At 44.9% G+C, this 17337-nt stretch overlaps 1 protein-coding gene across 1 annotated transcript in view; it reads left to right on the forward strand.

The window, feature by feature from the left end:
• LOC139583244 (junctophilin-1-like) overlaps positions 1–17133 on the forward strand; it is a 102339-nt gene extending 85206 nt beyond the window's left edge. The window contains exons 5-7 of the mRNA XM_071414097.1: positions 8946–9979; positions 12671–12767; positions 12937–17133. Coding sequence (XP_071270198.1) covers positions 8946–9979; positions 12671–12751 — 1115 coding nt within the window. The 3' untranslated portion in view covers positions 12752–12767; positions 12937–17133. The remainder of the gene's footprint in view (positions 1–8945; positions 9980–12670; positions 12768–12936) is intronic.
• Positions 17134–17337: the final 204 nt, after the last annotated feature.

Consider the following 17337-nt stretch of genomic DNA (forward strand, 5'->3'; position numbering starts at 1 on the left):
CTGTTTGGAAGAATTCTGTCAGTTCTATATACTGTCACTGTACCAGCTAGTGATGCAGAGTCCCGACTCTAACCTGCAGGTAGTCAGATAGAAAAATGCACTGTACGGTCAGAGACGGAGTGAGGGATTTATTTTATTGTGTCATTACTGCCCTAGAAGACTATCATCTCTGCTTCTCTCACGCAGCAGACATTTAGGGACCGGGGAGAAAATGCAATGCCTCAACAACAACAACAAAAACATACATTTTCAAAATGTTAAAATGACATCAGTTTGACCGGTTTTAAGGAAATTTAAATCAGTGATAGTGACCCAACATGTTTTCTGATAAGATTTAATTTTGGCTGGGATGCATATTTTATGACGCTGATAAAGATAGCACCTTTATAGACGGTCCATAACAAGTATTCATTCTCGTAAAATGATGAAATAAATAGATAATATTTTCCACTTCTATTGCCGAGTCAAAATGTACATTTGGTGTTTCATTTTAGTGCAAGAAATACTTAATTCTGCAGGAGTTAATATTATATTAGACTATAGGAGAGGTTATAGACCTGCAGTTAATATTATATTAGACTGTGAGAGGTTATAAAACTATGTGAGAGGTTATAAACCTACAGTTAATATATTATACTATGTGAGAGGTTATAAACCTATAGGTAATATTATATTAGACTATATGAGAGGTTATAAACCTACAGGTAATATTATATTAGACTATATGAGAGGTTATAAACCTACAGGTAATATTATGTTAGACTATATGAGAGGTTATAAACCTACAGGTAATATTATATTAGACTATATGAGAGGTTATAAACCTATGTGAGAGGTTATAAACCTACAGTTAATAATATATTAGACTATATGAGAGGTTATAAACCTACAGTTAATATATTATACTATATGAGAGGTTATAAACCTACAGGTAATATTATATTAGACTATATGAGAGGTTATAAACCTATGTGAGAGGTTATAAACCTACAGGTAATATTATATTATACTATATGAGAGGTTATAAACCTACAGTCATTGTCCAGATTTCAGTTAACCCATCTGAACAGTCGGCTACAGTTCCCTTGACGTGCTATTTTGACGTCCCCTGTCTTGTGACTCTCGGTTGTGTATAGCGTCTCACAATCGTCACACAGCCGGCAACACAATCCTCCCCTTACCAAATCTTTCCCAAACATTACTGTTCTGGCCCTACCCCCCATTTCACAGCTTCTCTCTTATTGAATTCAACTCCAACATTGTCCTTTATTTGCCTCAGTAGATTCGACATTAACTTTTTCTGCCTAAGTCCTCCCCCCCCCCACAAATAAAAACATTTGGCGATTGGTGTGTATTTGGCTATTGGTGTACAGTTATGCCCTGAAGCTCAGCCTCACGTACTAACGCCAGATAAAAAATAAAGACTTGTTCACTTGTTCATGACCAGAGCCCTGGTATAAACATAGGGCTCTGGTCAAAATAGAGCACTATATCGACTATCGGATGCCATTTGGGACACACACACATCCATAGTCTGTATGTTCAGATTGAGTGTGTTTATTTCAAGTTATTCGTGGTTATTAGTAATAGCTGAGCCTTGTATTAGAGACCCTGTATTAACAGGTTAGCGGGTTATCTTTCTGTCATGTGATCAACGCTGAGATCAACGCAGTCAGCGGAAGCCCTGTCACGTTTTCCCATTTAGAACGCATTTCAAATCTAGTTCTGGAACACGTCGCCACGTCCCAGCTGACTCTTTAACTTGTCATTCCGCGGCATGGACGATAACACAACAGTAACCACAACACTGACGTCACGGCCGATGGCATGGCCATATTATAGGAGACGTGAGTCTTCAGTCTCGCATTACACATCACCGTGGTCAAGAGGTCGACGTGATTCAGTTCACTGTGTACCTCGTATACCAAAAGACAGACCAAGTATACAGACACACACACGCGCATGCCAGGTACAACATTCATATCATTTTGAAACAACAGATTATGATGCCAACATAGCAACAGTTTGTCAGAGCAACAGCAGCTTTTCAAAATGGGAGCTGGTGCCAGGGGTGGCCCTTTGACTACATACCAGGGGTGGCCCTTTGACTACATACCAGGGGTGGCCCTTTGACTACATACCAGGGGTGGCCCTTTGACTACATACCAGGGGTGGCCCTTTGACTACATACCAGGGGTGGCCCTTTGACTACATACCAGGGGTGGCCCTTTGACTACATACCAGTGGTGGCCCTGTAACTACATACCAGTGGTGGCCCTTTGACTACATACCAAGGGTGGCCCTTTGACTACATACCAGTGGTGGCCCTTTGACTACATACCAGGGGTGGCCCTTTGACTACATACCAGGGGTGGCCCTTTGACTACATACCAGGGGTGGCCCTTTGACTACATACCAGGGGTGGCCCTTTGACTACATACCAGGGGTGGTCCTTTGACTACAGACCAGGTGTGGCCCTTTGACTACATACCAGGGGTGGCCCTTTGACTACATACCAGGGGTGGCCCTTTGACTACATACCAGGGGTGGTCCTTTGACTACATACCAGGGGTGGCCCTTTGACTACATACCAGGGGTGGCCCTTTGACTACATACCAGGGGTGGCCCTTTGACTACATACCAGGGGTGGCCCTTTGACTACATACCAGGGGTGGCCCTTTGACTACAGACCAGGGGTGGTCCTTTGACTACATACCAGGGGTGGCCCTTTGACTACATACCAGGGGTGGCCCTTTGACTACATACCAAGGGTGGCCCTTTGACTACATACCAGGGGTGGTCCTTTGACTACATACCAGGGGTGGCCCTTTAACTACATACCAGGGGTGGCCCTTTGACTACATACCAGGGGTGGCCCTTTGACTACATACCAGGGGTGGCCCTTTGACTACAGACCAGGGGTGGCCCTTTGACTACATACCAGGGGTGGCCCTTTGACTACATACCAGGGGTGGCCCTTTGACTACATACCAGGGGTGGCCCTTTGACTACATACCAGGGGTGGCCCTTTGACTACATACCAGGGGTGGCCCTTTGACAACATACCAGGGGTGGTCCTTTGACTACATACCAGGGGTGGTCCTTTGACTACATACCAGTGGTGGTCCTTTGACTACATACCAGGGGTGGCCCTTTGACTACATACCAGGGGGGGCCCTTTGACTACAGACCAGGGGTGGCCCTTTGACTACATACCAGGGGTGGCCCTTTGACTACATACCAGGGGTGGCCCTTTGACTACATACCAGTGGTGGTCCTTTGACTACATACCAGGGGTGGTCCTTTGACTACATACCAGGGGTGGTCCTTTGACTACATACCAGGGGTGGCCCTTTGACTACATACCAGTGGTGACCCTTTGACTACATACCAGGGGTGGTCCTTTGACTACATACCAGGGGTGGCCCTTTGACTACATACCAGTGGTGACCCTTTGACTACATACCAGGGGTGGTCCTTTGACTACATACCAGGGGTGGCCCTTTGACTACATACCAGGGGTGGCCCTTTGACTACATACCAGTGGTGGTCCTTTGACTACATACCAGGGGTGGTCCTTTGACTACATACCAGGGGTGGTCCTTTGACTACATACCAGGGGTGGCCCTTTGACTACATACCAGGGGTGGTCCTTTGACTACATACCAGGGGTGGCCCTTTGACTACATACCAGGGGTGGTCCTTTGACTACATACCAGGGGTGGCCCTTTGACTACATACCAGTGGTGACCCTTTGGCTACATACCAGTGGTGGTCCTTTGACTACATACCAGGGGTGGTCCTTTGACTACATACCAGGGGTGGTACTTTGACTACATACCAGGGGTGGCCCTTTGACTACATACCAGGGGTGGTCCTTTGACTACATACCAGGGGTGGCCCTTTGACTACATACCAGGGGTGGTCCTTTGACTACATACCAGGGGGGGTACTTTGACTGCGGACCAGGGGTGGTCCTTTGACTGCAGACCAGGGGTGGTCCTTTGACTACATACCAGTGGTGGCCCTTTGACTACATACCAGGGGTGGCCCTTTGACTACATACCAGGGGTGGCCCTTTGACTACATACCAGTGGTGACCCTTTGGCTACATACCAGGGGTGGTCCTTTGACTACATACCAGGGGTGGCCCTTTGACTACATACCAGGGGTGGTCCTTTGACTACATACCAGGGGGGTCCTTTGACTGCAGACCAGGGGTGGTCCTTTGACTGCAGACCAGGGGTGGTCCTTTGACTACATACCAGTGGTGGCCCTTTGACTACATACCAGGGGTGGCCCTTTGACTACAGACCAGGGGTGGTCCTTTGACTACATACCAGGGGTGGCCCTTTGACTACAGACCAAGGGGTGGCCCTTTGACTACATACCAGGGGTGGCCCTTTGACTACATACCAGGGGTGGCCCTTTGACTACATACCAGGGGTGGCCCTTTGACTACATACCAGGGGTGGCCCTTTGACTACATACCAGGGGTGGCCCTTTGACTACATACCAGGGGTGGCCCTTTGACTACAGACCAGGGGTGGACCCGTAAGTCCCTTTTTATGGACTTTTCTCTCTATGTATTCTGACCTTTGAACTTAAGCATGAGAATAGCCTGCTATTCCCCCACTATTAGTTTGGGGTGGCGATGGAATAAATGAAGGTGTGCTGTCTGGTGGTGTGTCTATAGATACTCTGTATTCGTAACCTTGACTTTAAAGTCCCTCTTAATTGATCAGCGCTATTGAACAGAGCTATTGATCAGAGCTATTGAACAGAGCTATTGATCAGAGCTATTGATCAGAGCTATTGAACAGAGCTATTGATCAGAGCTATTGATCAGAGCTATTGATCAGAGCTATTGAACAGAGCTATTGATCAGAGCTATTGAACAGAGCTATAGATCAGAGCAATTGATCAGGGCTTTTGATCAGAGCTATTGATCAGAGCTATTGATCAGAGCTATTGATCAGAGCTATTGATCAGAGCTATTGAACAGAGCTATTGAACAGAGCTATTGATCAGAGCTGGGTAAATGAGTAATCTGTTTGGATCAGGGGATTGTAAATATAGCATCTCTGTGCTAGTGATAGCTGTTTAACAGTCTGGTGGCCTTGAGATGGAAGCTGTTTTTCAGTCTCTTGGTGTTTAGTTTGTCTGGAAGCAAGACGTCGGTGTCCGTGACGTGGCTGGTTTTCTTTTTGTAGTCGGCGATTACCTGTAGACCCTGTCACATAGGTCTCGTGTCTGAGCCGTTGAATTGCGACTCCACTTTGTCTCTATACTGACATGTCGTTTGTTTGCCTTGCGGACGGAATAACTACACTGTTTGTATTCGGCCATATTCCCAGTCGTCTTTCCATGGTTAAATGCAGTGGTTCGCGCTTTCAGTTTTGCTCGAATGCTGCCATAAATCGACGGTTTCTGATTGGGGAAGGTTTTAATAGTCACAGTGGGAACAACATCTCCCCTTCCTTACAGACAGCAACAACATTAATGCTGAGTTAGCTATAGTTAACTTGCGAAATAACTGCTACAAGTTTTGTATTGAATATAGTTAGTCTGTTGTTTGTCATTATTTTCCACCTGCTGCTGAAATGTTGTGCTCTCTCTCCTTGGGCCAGCTAACACAGCTAACACAGCACACACAGCTCACACAGCTAACACAGCACACACAGCTAACACAGCACACACAGCTAACACAGCACACACAGCTAACACAGCACACACAGCTAACACAGCACACACAGCTAACACAGCACACACAGCTAACACAGCTCACACAGCACACACAGCTAACACAGCACACACAGCTCACACAGCACACACAGCACACACAGCTAACACAGCACACACAGCTCACACAGCACACACAGCACACACAGCACACACAGCTCACACAGCACACACAGCTAACACAGCTAACACAGCACACACAGCTAACACAGCTCACACAGCGCACACAGCTAACACATCTCACACAGCTAACACAGCTAACACAGCACACACAGCTAACAGCACACACAGCTAACACAGCTCACACAGCACACACAGCTCACACAGCTCACACAGCACACACAGCACACACAGCACACACAGCTCACACAGCACACACAGCTCACACAGCTAACACAGCTAACACAGCACACACAGCTAACACAGCTCACACAGCTAACACAGCACACACAGCTAACACAGCACACACAGCTAACACAGCACACACAGCTAACACAGCTAACACAGCACACACAGCACACACAGCACACACAGCTAACACAGCTCACACAGCTAACACAGCACACACAGCACACACAGCACACACAGCTAACACAGACGCTGAAGGGTCATTTGATATGTGTTGATAATATTCTAAAGTGTGCCTTCATGAATTACTTCTTTAAAAAAAAAAAAAATAATAATAATATGTTATTTGACAGCATGCGCATTCAGGCTGGCGCATTTTCAATCTGCGCAATCTGGAACAGCCTATTGTCACGCACAGATTCACCGACTAGCGGCCAATAAATTTGATCAGAATCAGGAAGTGAACGCCCACTCTGCTTTTCAGATCCCGCCTTCATTCCTCTTTGATCAACCCTTTTTTTGCCTCAGTGTGTTAGCTGGGAAAGCATATCAACTCATGTAGAAATGCCACTATGATAAAATCATCCACATCAAATTACGATGAGTTTGCGAGATAAGATAAAACATTAGGCTTGGTATCAGTCAAGACCCGATGAGAAGTTCGATGATATTTGCCCTAGCCGACCATGCAAAGGCACTATGGATGTATTTTCCCTGGTTGACACAGACTTGCTCAGGGAAATGACATCACAACTTAAGTCTTCTACCTGCCTTCTCCATCCTATCCCCCCACCACCTTCTACAAAACTGTTTTTAATGGCACATCTGATGAAGTGCAAGCTATTGTTAATCACTTCCTGTTTCAAAAAAGCATTTTCCCCACTGCACTATAAAGTGCTCTGGTGAAACCCCTTCTGAAGGAAAGTCATCTAGATTCTTCTAGATTCTATTTTCGCCCTTCAACCTTCCATTCTTAAGCAGAATTCTGGAGAAATTGGTGCTCAAACAGCAAAAACTGTATTTTTGAAAAATTCCAATCTGGTTTTTGTACCCACCACAGCACAGAGACAGCCTTAGTTAAAGTGATATATGATCCTAAAGCCAACGCAGATGCCAAACAGCTCTCTGTCCTTGTAATCTTAGATTTAAGAGCTGCGCTCAACACTGTTGACCGTGACGTCCTTCTGGACAGACAGGAGAGGTGGATTGGCCTCTCCGGTCCAGGTCTAAATTGGTTTAGGACATATTAAACCGGTCGAGAGTTTGTCACCCTTGGTGAACATAACTCCGAGAAAATACATATCACATGAGTCGTTCCAAAAGGTTTGATTTTGGGTCCGGTATTGTTCAGTGTATATATGTGTTACCCCTTGGCAGCGTTATCAGAAAGCACAGCATTGATTTTCACTGCTACGTAGACGATACACAACTTTACATTTCTGTGGATTTTAGATCCACAGATAAATTATTAGACTGGATTACTGATTTAAATACTTGGATGGCTCACAACTTCCTCCAGATACAATAAATCAAGACAAGACTAATGAACTTATTGTTGGAGTCAAACCACATAGAGAGGGAGAATCTAGCCGCACATTTTAATTCACGGGAAATAAAGATAAAACACCAGGTAAAAAACCTAGGTGTTATTTTAGATTCCGAACTCAATTTCGAATCCCACATTAGGAATGTGACCAAAATAGCTTTTAACCACCTAAGGAACATTGCCAAGGTGCGGCCGTTTCTCTCTCAGGCTGATACAGACTCATCCATGCTTTTATTACCAGCAGGCTTGACTACTGTAATGCTCTCCTGTCTGGTCTACCAATGAAAGACATTGGTCAACTACAAAAAATACAGAATGCTGCAACACGGGTACTGACCAAGACCAGACAGAGAGAACACATTACACCGCCCAAACCCTAACCAGGACGACGCTGGGCCAATTATGCGCCGCCCTATGTGACTCCCGATCACGGCCGGTTGTGATCCAGCCCGGGATCAAACCAGGATCTGTAGTGATGCCCCTAGTACTGTGATGTAGTGCCTTAGACCGCTACGCCACTCGGGAGACCAAAGCTCATTGTCTTCCTTTTATGTGATTTGATTATATAAATGTTATATCTTTTAATTATTTAAAGTTTATATTTTTTATTTTATGCACTTTGAGATTATTCTAATAATAAAAATAACTTTACACATAATACAGTATTATTATTATTATTATTATTATTATTATTATTATTATTATGTGGCTTTGGATAAAATGGCACATATTGTTATTCTATTACCATTAGTCAGGAGGAAGCAGAGGAGAACACAGCATTATTACTCACACACACACACACACACACACACACACACACACACACACACACACACACACACACACACACACACACACACACACACACACACACACACACACACACACACACACACACACACACACACACACACACACACACACTCATCTAGTCGCTCTAACACACACTCTAGTCGCTCTATGTGTGTGTGTGTGTGTGTGTGTGTGTGTGTGTGTGTGTGTGTGTGTGTGTGTGTGTGTGTGTGTGTGTGTGTGTGTGTGTGTGTGTGTGTGTGTGTGTGTGTGTGTGTGTGTGTGTGTGTGTGTGTGTGTGTGTGTACCTATAGCTGTGTATCTGTGTGGTGTTTTCACCACCACCAGATGAACGATTGATCAAATCAAAGATTCGTATGTGTTTTGTAACGGGGTCTCTGTTGCTGCACCCCACAACACCCTCTCATATTTCATACACATGGTTGGTTACATATTGCATGTAACAGTGTGTTAATTGAATAAACATGAGTTGTGTCTCTGTCTGTCTCTCCTATAGGTCCTGACTATATCAAGCAGGCGTTCGTGGAGCCAGTAGATCCTGCTGAAGAGAAGGAGAAGGACAACCCCACCAGCCCTGCCAAGACCCCCGGGCCCACCCCTCCCCCATCGCCGCACAGCAAGAAGAGACAGCACAGCAACAGCGTCTCCACCTCCGCCTCCCGCAAGACCAGCAAGGAGGAATCATCACACAGCCGCAAGGCCAGCAAAGAGGAGAAGCCGGGCCTTAAGATCAGCAAGGACGAATCATCACACAGTCACAAGGCCAACAAAGAAGAGAAGCCGGGCCTTAAGATCAGCAAGGAGGAATCATCACACAGTCACAAGGCCAACAAAGAGGAGAAGCCGGGCCTTAAGATCAGCAAGGACGAATCATCACACAGTCACAAGGCCAACAAAGAGGAGAAGCCGGGCCTTAAGATCAGCAAGGACAAATCATCACACAGTCACAAGGCCAACAAAGAGGAGAAGCCGGGCTTTAAGATCAGCAAGGAGGAGCGGTCGAGCAGAAAGTTGAGTAAAGAGGAGAGAGTGTCCATCGCTGCCGAACCTCCAAGAGCTGCTGCTCCCTCTCCCCAGATTAGATACGAGGAGGCTCCGGCCAAACCCCCCACGGCCCCAGAGCCCAGCCCCAATAACGCACCATCTCCCCAGGTCAGATACGAGGATCCTCCAGCTCCAGCCAAACCCCCCAAGGCCCCGGAGCCCGGCCCCACCAACGTACCACCTCCCCAGACTGCTGCTCCACAGACGGTGGTGGGTCCTGGTAATGGAATGGGACAACTCCACTCCCAGTATCATAGCTACTACGTCAAAGCCCCCTCCAGGGGACCCCTGCCCCCGGAACCTGAGCCTGAGGAGGACGAGGAGCCCAGTCAGCTGACCCTTGCCAGGATGGCCCCGCCAACCCCCAGGCCGACGCCCACCAGCGAGCCATGCAAACTCAGGAAGCAGGATTCGCTAAAACCAAAGAGCCTGGCAGAGACCAAGAAGGCCAGTATGGAGATGGCTGAGGGGAAGGAGGAAGAGAATGTAAGTAGAGTACATCGTCTCATAGTGGGAGAGCTGATCTAAGATCAGTTTAGCCTTTTAGATCATAATGAATCAGATTACATGGAGAGGGGGACCTGATCCTAGATCATAATGAATCAGATTACATGGAGAGGAAGGGGGACCTGATCCTAGATCACAATGAATCAGATTACATGGAGAGGAGGGGGGAACTGATCCCAGATCATAATAAATCAGATTACATGGAGAGGGGGACCTGATCCTAGATCATAATGAATCAGATTACATGGAGAGGAAGGGGGACTGATCCTAGATCATAATGAATCAGATTACATGGAGAGGGGGACCTGATCCTAGATCATAATGAATCAGATTACATGGAGAGGGGGACCTGATCCTAGATCATAATGAATCAGATTACATGGAGAGGAAGGGGAACAGATCCGAGATCATAATGAATCAGATTACATGGAGAGGAGGGGGGATGATCCTAGATCATAATGAATCAGATTACATGGAGAGGGGGGACCTGATCCTAGATCATAATGAATCAGATTACATGGGCAGAAGGGGGGACTGATCCTAGATCATAATGAATGAGATTACATGGACGGGGGGGACTGATCCTAGATCATAATGAATCAGATTACATGGAACGGAGGGACCTGATCCTAGATCATGATGAATCAGATTACATGGAGAGGAGGGGGAACTGATCCTAGATCATAATGAATCAGATTACATGGACGGGGGGGACTGATTTACATTTTTTTACATTTTAGTCATTTAGCAGACGCTCTTATCCAGAGCGACTTACAGTAGAGTGCATACATTTTATTACATTTTTATATACTGAGACAAGGATATCCCTACCGGCCAAACCCTCCCTACCGGCCAAACCCTCCCTAACCCGGACGACGCTATGCCAATTGTGCGTCGCCCCACGGATCTCCCGGTTGCGGCCGGCTGCGACAGAGCCTGGGCGCGAACCCAGCCCAGCCTGGGCGCGAACCCAGAGACTCTGGTGGCGCAGCTAGCACTGCGATGCAGTGCCCTAGACCACTGCGCCACCCGGGAGACTGATCCTAGACGCTTGATACATACGGCCCCAGCAGAGGAGAGAAAGAAAGGTGGAAAGGCGATGTGACGTATCTGTTTCTATTTTTCTCATAGTTACCCCTACCTAATCACAGAGCTACCCCATAGTTACCCCTACCTAATCACAGAGCTACCCCATAGTTACCCCTACCTAATCACAGAGCTACCCCATAGTTACCCCTACCTAATCACAGAGCTACCCCATAGTTACCCCTACCTAATCACAGAGCTACCCCATAGTTACCCCTACCTAATCACAGAGCTACCCCATAGTTACCCCTACCTAATCACAGAGCTACCCCATAGTTACCCCTACCTAATCACAGAGCTACCCCATAGTTACCCCTACCTAATCACAGAGCTACCCCATAGTTACCCCTACCTAATCACCGAGCTACCCCATAGTTACCCCTACCTAATCACAGAGCTACCCCATAGTTACCCCTACCTAATCACAGAGCTACCCCATAGTTACCCCTACCTAATCACAGAGCTACCCCATAGTTACCCCTACCTAATCACAGAGCTACCCCATAGTTACCCCTACCTAATCACAGAGCTACCCCATAGTTACCCCTACCTAATCACAGAGCTACCCCATAGTTACCCCTACCTAATCACAGAGCTACCCCATAGTTACCACTACCTAATCACAGAGCTACCCCATAGTTACCCCTACCTAATCACAGAGCTACCCCATAGTTACCACTACCTAATCACAGAGCTACCCCATAGTTACCCCTACCTAATCACCGAGCTACCCCATAGTTACCCCTACCTAATCACCAAGCTACCCCATAGTTACCCCTACCTAATTACCAAGCTACCCCATAGTTACCCCTACCTAATCACCAAGCTACCCCATAGTTACCCCTACCTAATTACCAAGCTACCCCATAGTTACCCCTACCTAATTACCAAGCTACCCCATAGTTACCCCTACCTAATCACAGAGCTACCCCATAGTTACCCCTACCTAATCACAGAGCTACCCCATAGTTACCCCTACCTAATCACGAGCTACCCCATAGTTACCCCTACCTAATTACCAAGCTACCCCATAGTTACCCCTACCTAATCACCAAGCTACCCCATAGTTACCCCTACCTAATTACCAAGCTACCCCATAGTTACCCCTACCTAATTACCAAGCTACCCCATAGTTACCCCTACCTAATCACAGAGCTACCCCATAGTTACCCCTACCTAATCACAGAGCTACCCCATAGTTACCCCTACCTAATCACGAGCTACCCCATAGTTACCCCTACCTAATCACCAAGCTACCCCATAGTTACCCCTACCTAATCACAGAGCTACCCCATAGTTACCGCTACCTAATCACCAACCTACCCCTACCTAATCACCAAGCTACCCCATAGTTACCACAGTGAACAAAATCCTGTCTCCACCACTGACTATGTTGCGATAGTTATACATAAGGCTGCGTTATAATTATTGTTATTTATATTATTTTTTATTTATTTATCAGGAGTGAACAGTTATTTATCTTATTCCTATTAAAGTCCAGGCTGTAAAGAGATGATTTGCATAATTATGGGATGTGTCAGTTGAGTGTTCTCTCTCCTAACTCTCCTTCACGTTGTCTTGCAGGCTCCTAACTCTATCCTGGTTGCTATTGTGATGCTGTTGAATATCGGCCTAGCGATCATATTTGTTCACTTCCTGACATGATGGTCCTGTTTCTCAGGTAACCTCCGTTTTAAAGTTGTAGTTTATCTAAAAATGGAAATGACCACACAGCGTGTTTGTTACTTCCCTAAAGAGCTGGCCTGATGACGACCTTCTGTGTGTTATACAGTCCAATCAGTTAATAACTAATCAATAATACCCCGTCTCAACTGTGTTTGACCCCTCAGTGATGCCATGGCAACCGGTGCAGTTGCGTTGCCGGCCGGCTAAACATCTAAATGGCGGCAGTCAGACTCGGGTGGAGGCCGCAGGAGCTCGGGAAACAGCTGTGTGACATAGGAGAGAAACAGGAGAGGCAGGAGAGAAGGTCCCGCAGCCTGTCCTGGGTCGTCCACAGCCTTGCCTGATCATAATACTCTCCTCTGGAGCCTGTGAAAGAACAAACGGACATGTCTGAGGGAGATAGTAAAAACACTACAACAGAAAATGTAAACACACACACACACACACACACACACAGGACAAAATTAAGTAATTGAAACACACGTCTGCTGACCCAAGCAGTGAGCTCTATGCTCTGCTCGTGCATGGACACTCCTTCTGTCTGTTCTTCTGTCTGTCCTTCTGTTCTGTCTTTCTGTCTGCCCTTCTGTCTGTCCTTCTGTTCTGTCTTTCTGTCTGTCCTTTTGTCTGTCTTTCTGTTCTGTCTTTCTGTCTGTCCTTCTGTCTGTCCTTCTGTTCTGTCTTTCTGTCTGTACTTCTGTCTGTCCTTCTGTTCTGTCTTTCTTTCTGCCCTTCTGTCTGTCCTTCTGTCTGTTCTTCTGTCCTGTTTCTGTCCAGTCCTTCTGTCCTTCTGTCCAGTCCTTCTGTCCTTCTGTCTGTCCTTCGGTCCAGTCCTTCCGTCCAGTCCTTCTGTCTGTCCTTCGTTCCAGTTTTTGTGTCCAGTCCTTCTGTCTGTCATTCTGGCTGTACTTCTGTCCAGTCCTTCTGTCCAGTCCTTCTGTCTGTTCTTCTGTCTGTCCTTCTGTCCTGTCCTTCTGTCTGTCCTGGCAGGGACACAGAGGGACTGACTGACTTTAACTAGGCCGGTGTGGAGATGTGCTTTTAGATGACAGGAGCTAACAGCTGCCTTACTGCTTTACCCTCTGACGTTTTGATAGGGAGAAGTGAGCACAGCGAGGCCAGAGGACTGTTGCAGAGAGGTGCGCGTTCCAATGTTCCCACATTCTGAGTTGTGAGGTTCTAAGGTTCTAGTGCTCTAATGTTCTAGTGCTCTAAGGTTCTAGTGCTCTAAGGTTCTAGTGTTCTGAGGTTCTATGTTTCTAGTGTTCTAAGGTTCTAGTGTTCTAAGGTTCTAGTGCTCTAAGGTTCTAGTGCTCTAAGGTTCTAGTGTTCCGAGGTTCTAAGGTTCTAGTGCTCTAAGTGGCATAAGGTTCTAGTGTTCTGAGGTTCTACGGCTCAAGTGTTCTGAGGTTCTAGTGTTCTAAGTTTCTAGTGTTCTACAGTTCTAGTGTTCTACAGTTTTAGTGTTCTGAGGTTATAAGGTTCTAGTGTTCAGAGGTTCTACGGTTCAAGTGTTCTGAGGTTCTAGTGTTCTAAGGTTCTAGTGTTCTACAGTTTTAGTGTTCTGAGGTTATAAGGTTCTAGTGTTCAGAGGTTATAACTACCCCTTGCTGCAGGAAAGCGGATGTACTGAACATTAGCGGTCAGTCTTACTCTGTTAACCAATTACCATCAATCTCAGCTCCCTCCAGCTATCTCATACCTCTAGCTCCTCCCACCTTTACCCAGGAGACAAGGCTTTGACACACTCCCAGTACATGGGAGTGGTTTTTTGTTATGGCTTTAGGGCTTGAGTCAATTAGAGGCCGCTTTTGCTAACGTCCGCGTTTGTTTTGACGGGGTCAGAGGTGGAACTGCATTAGAGCTGTCAAATCCACAAGTGGCTCCCGGCATTATACCTAAAGCGGACATTGCCATTGGCTGCGCGGAGTCGCATTAACAGAAATCCCATGCAGCCTTGTCTATAAATTCAACCACTGGAATATGAGATGTAATCAACACCTCCATTAGGATGATAGAAATCCTCATTATTTAGTTGAATGATTTTTCAATTTGAGGGTCATTATTTCTATATAGCCTACACTTTCTTCTTCTGAACTTCTAACACCAGTGGAAATGGGTGTGGCTTCATGACAATGATCAAGAGCAGCTGCTCGCCGATTGGACAGCTCCAACACAGTTCCACCCCTGACACGGCTAAAACATCAGCTATGCGGGTGTCGGCTCTCGCCGGTTAACACTTGATCTGATTGAGTCTAGGCCTTCGTTTGAGTTATTGTTGTTGGTTACCTGCAGTCGTAGACATGTAGTTAAAAAAAAAAAAAAAGTGAACTAATACTGATCGTCTTTGACAAGAGTCTTTTTATTTTGGTATCATGAATAAACATCGTAACGATTTTATTCCTTCATAATGAGAAAATTATATCCTAATTTTATTAAATGTGCAATATGATTTATTTTTTTAAAGACGGATTATATATTTTGACAACAAAGGGTCTAGTCTATTGAGCATTTTAACTGTTTTAAAAAATCTGCTTGTGTTATTTTATCATACAACAGGAAAGATAAGCATAATGAGTAGATGGGGCAGGAAGATTAACCGAAGGATTTGAGGCTGGAAGCCACACTGCAGCGAGCCTTAGCTCTATATGACTGAAGGATGAAAAGTCTTATAAATTATGTATTTTTTTTCATCCAAAAGATTAACTATTATTATTATTAGACAATTGTGTATGGGATTTACTTTGATTCTTCTTCTCTGCTTTCAATGTTAAAACCACTTAGCTGTAAAGAGGAAGTAAAGCAGTTGGCTGAGTTTAGTCCAATAAAACCCTGTTGTTATTGTGATAGGGGACTAAAGTCCTCCAGTGAGACTGATGAGAGTGAATGTCCTGAATTGATTCTCAGCACTAGAATTTATTCTATTGATTCTCAGAACTGGAATTGATTCTAGAATTGATTCTGTTGATTCTTATAACTAGAATTGATTCTATTGATTCTCAGAACTAGAATTGATTCTGTTGATTCTTATAACTAGAATTGATTCTATTGATTCTCAGAACTGGAATTTATTCTAGAATTGATTCTATTGATTCAAAGAAGAAAGTTGGTTTAGAATTTATTCAGGTTGAATTCAGGGGATAATATGGGTACCTATGGTTATGTGGTTAGGAGTGATGCCTTTAAAAAAGTCATGAACAGTCCTACTGTTTGTTTACCTCAGAAGAAGATGAGGAAGAAAGGGGGGGCCTCGTTAGGAGACGAAGGACGTGTCTTAATTGTGTACAGAGTGACCTGACTGTTGCAATCAAAAGGAGGTGATTTATAAAACGTGCCACTACACTGTAACTGTTAGTCTCTGTTGCAGGAACAGCATGATTTTATTTTAATATAATACAATAAAAAACAAACAAACAAATGGAGTATGTAATATAAATAACATTTGCTGTTATCCATTTCAAAAATGATTTATTTATTTGTTCATCAGACATGTTTTTGTTTTGAATATTTTGGTCTTTGTGAAAAAGGGACTGAAAAGTGGCAAGATTGTTTTTTTTTCAGGCAATTTCGTTTTTAGTATCCTACTAGTTTGCATGGTCTATTGATGAAACACGTGATACAAGAGCCAGTATGAAGTGCAGTACTCCAAGCCGCTTCTGACATTGACTGGTCTGTGGATTCTGATTGGTCCTACAGTGTTCATGTCAAGTACAATCCACCACAATAGAAGACATTTAAAGCAAAGAAAAGATGAAACATTTTCTAACCGTAAAACAATTCAACTTTACGTTGTGTTGAATCTGTCTCATTCATGTATGAACCACACCAATGTACTGCAGTCTGCTATATACCCACCTGACAATAACAGCCCTTCTCATTGGGGATCCTCCCTTTCCCCTGTTTCCACAGAGCAGGGTGAGAGTGGTAATCTACCAGGAGTTAAAACAGGCAGTACTTGGGATATTATTTTTAATGCAACATTGCATATTGGAAAGCTTTATATATAGAATATATACTATTTGTAAAGATTTCTACAGAGTATAATTCAGAAACTGGTATAAATTGGTATTTTTCTAACAATTTGCACACCTGTATTTTTGACAATGGATATAACATGTTTGTAATGGGTAATGTAATGCACATACGGTAACATTTGACAAAAAATCATTATTTTTCATGTGTTGTAGGAGTTGATGTATTATTTGGAGGAGGACGTGAGATGCAGTTTACACTTGTTTTGACTGTTTTTACCAAATAATGAGGAACTGTGTGAGACTTCTGGTATGGTGTCACCCCACGGATTTAAGATGTCTTTTTCAGATGTATTTCTGTGTATAACAATAAAGAAGTTATGCCTTGTACACTGTCCCGTCTCTATTTGATTGTGTCTTCGTTGCTTCAGTACTCCTGTACACTGGAATGTGTCTTGGATTAGACATCGGAGGCATTAGAATGTGTCTTGGATTAGACATAGAGGGCATTAGAATGTGTCTTGGATTAGACAGGAGGCATTAGAACGTGTCTTGGATTAGACAGGGGGCATTAGAATGTGTCTTGGATTAGAC

This window comes from Salvelinus alpinus, chromosome 8, assembly GCF_045679555.1.
Source record: "Salvelinus alpinus chromosome 8, SLU_Salpinus.1, whole genome shotgun sequence".
NCBI lineage: Eukaryota > Metazoa > Chordata > Actinopteri > Salmoniformes > Salmonidae > Salvelinus > Salvelinus alpinus.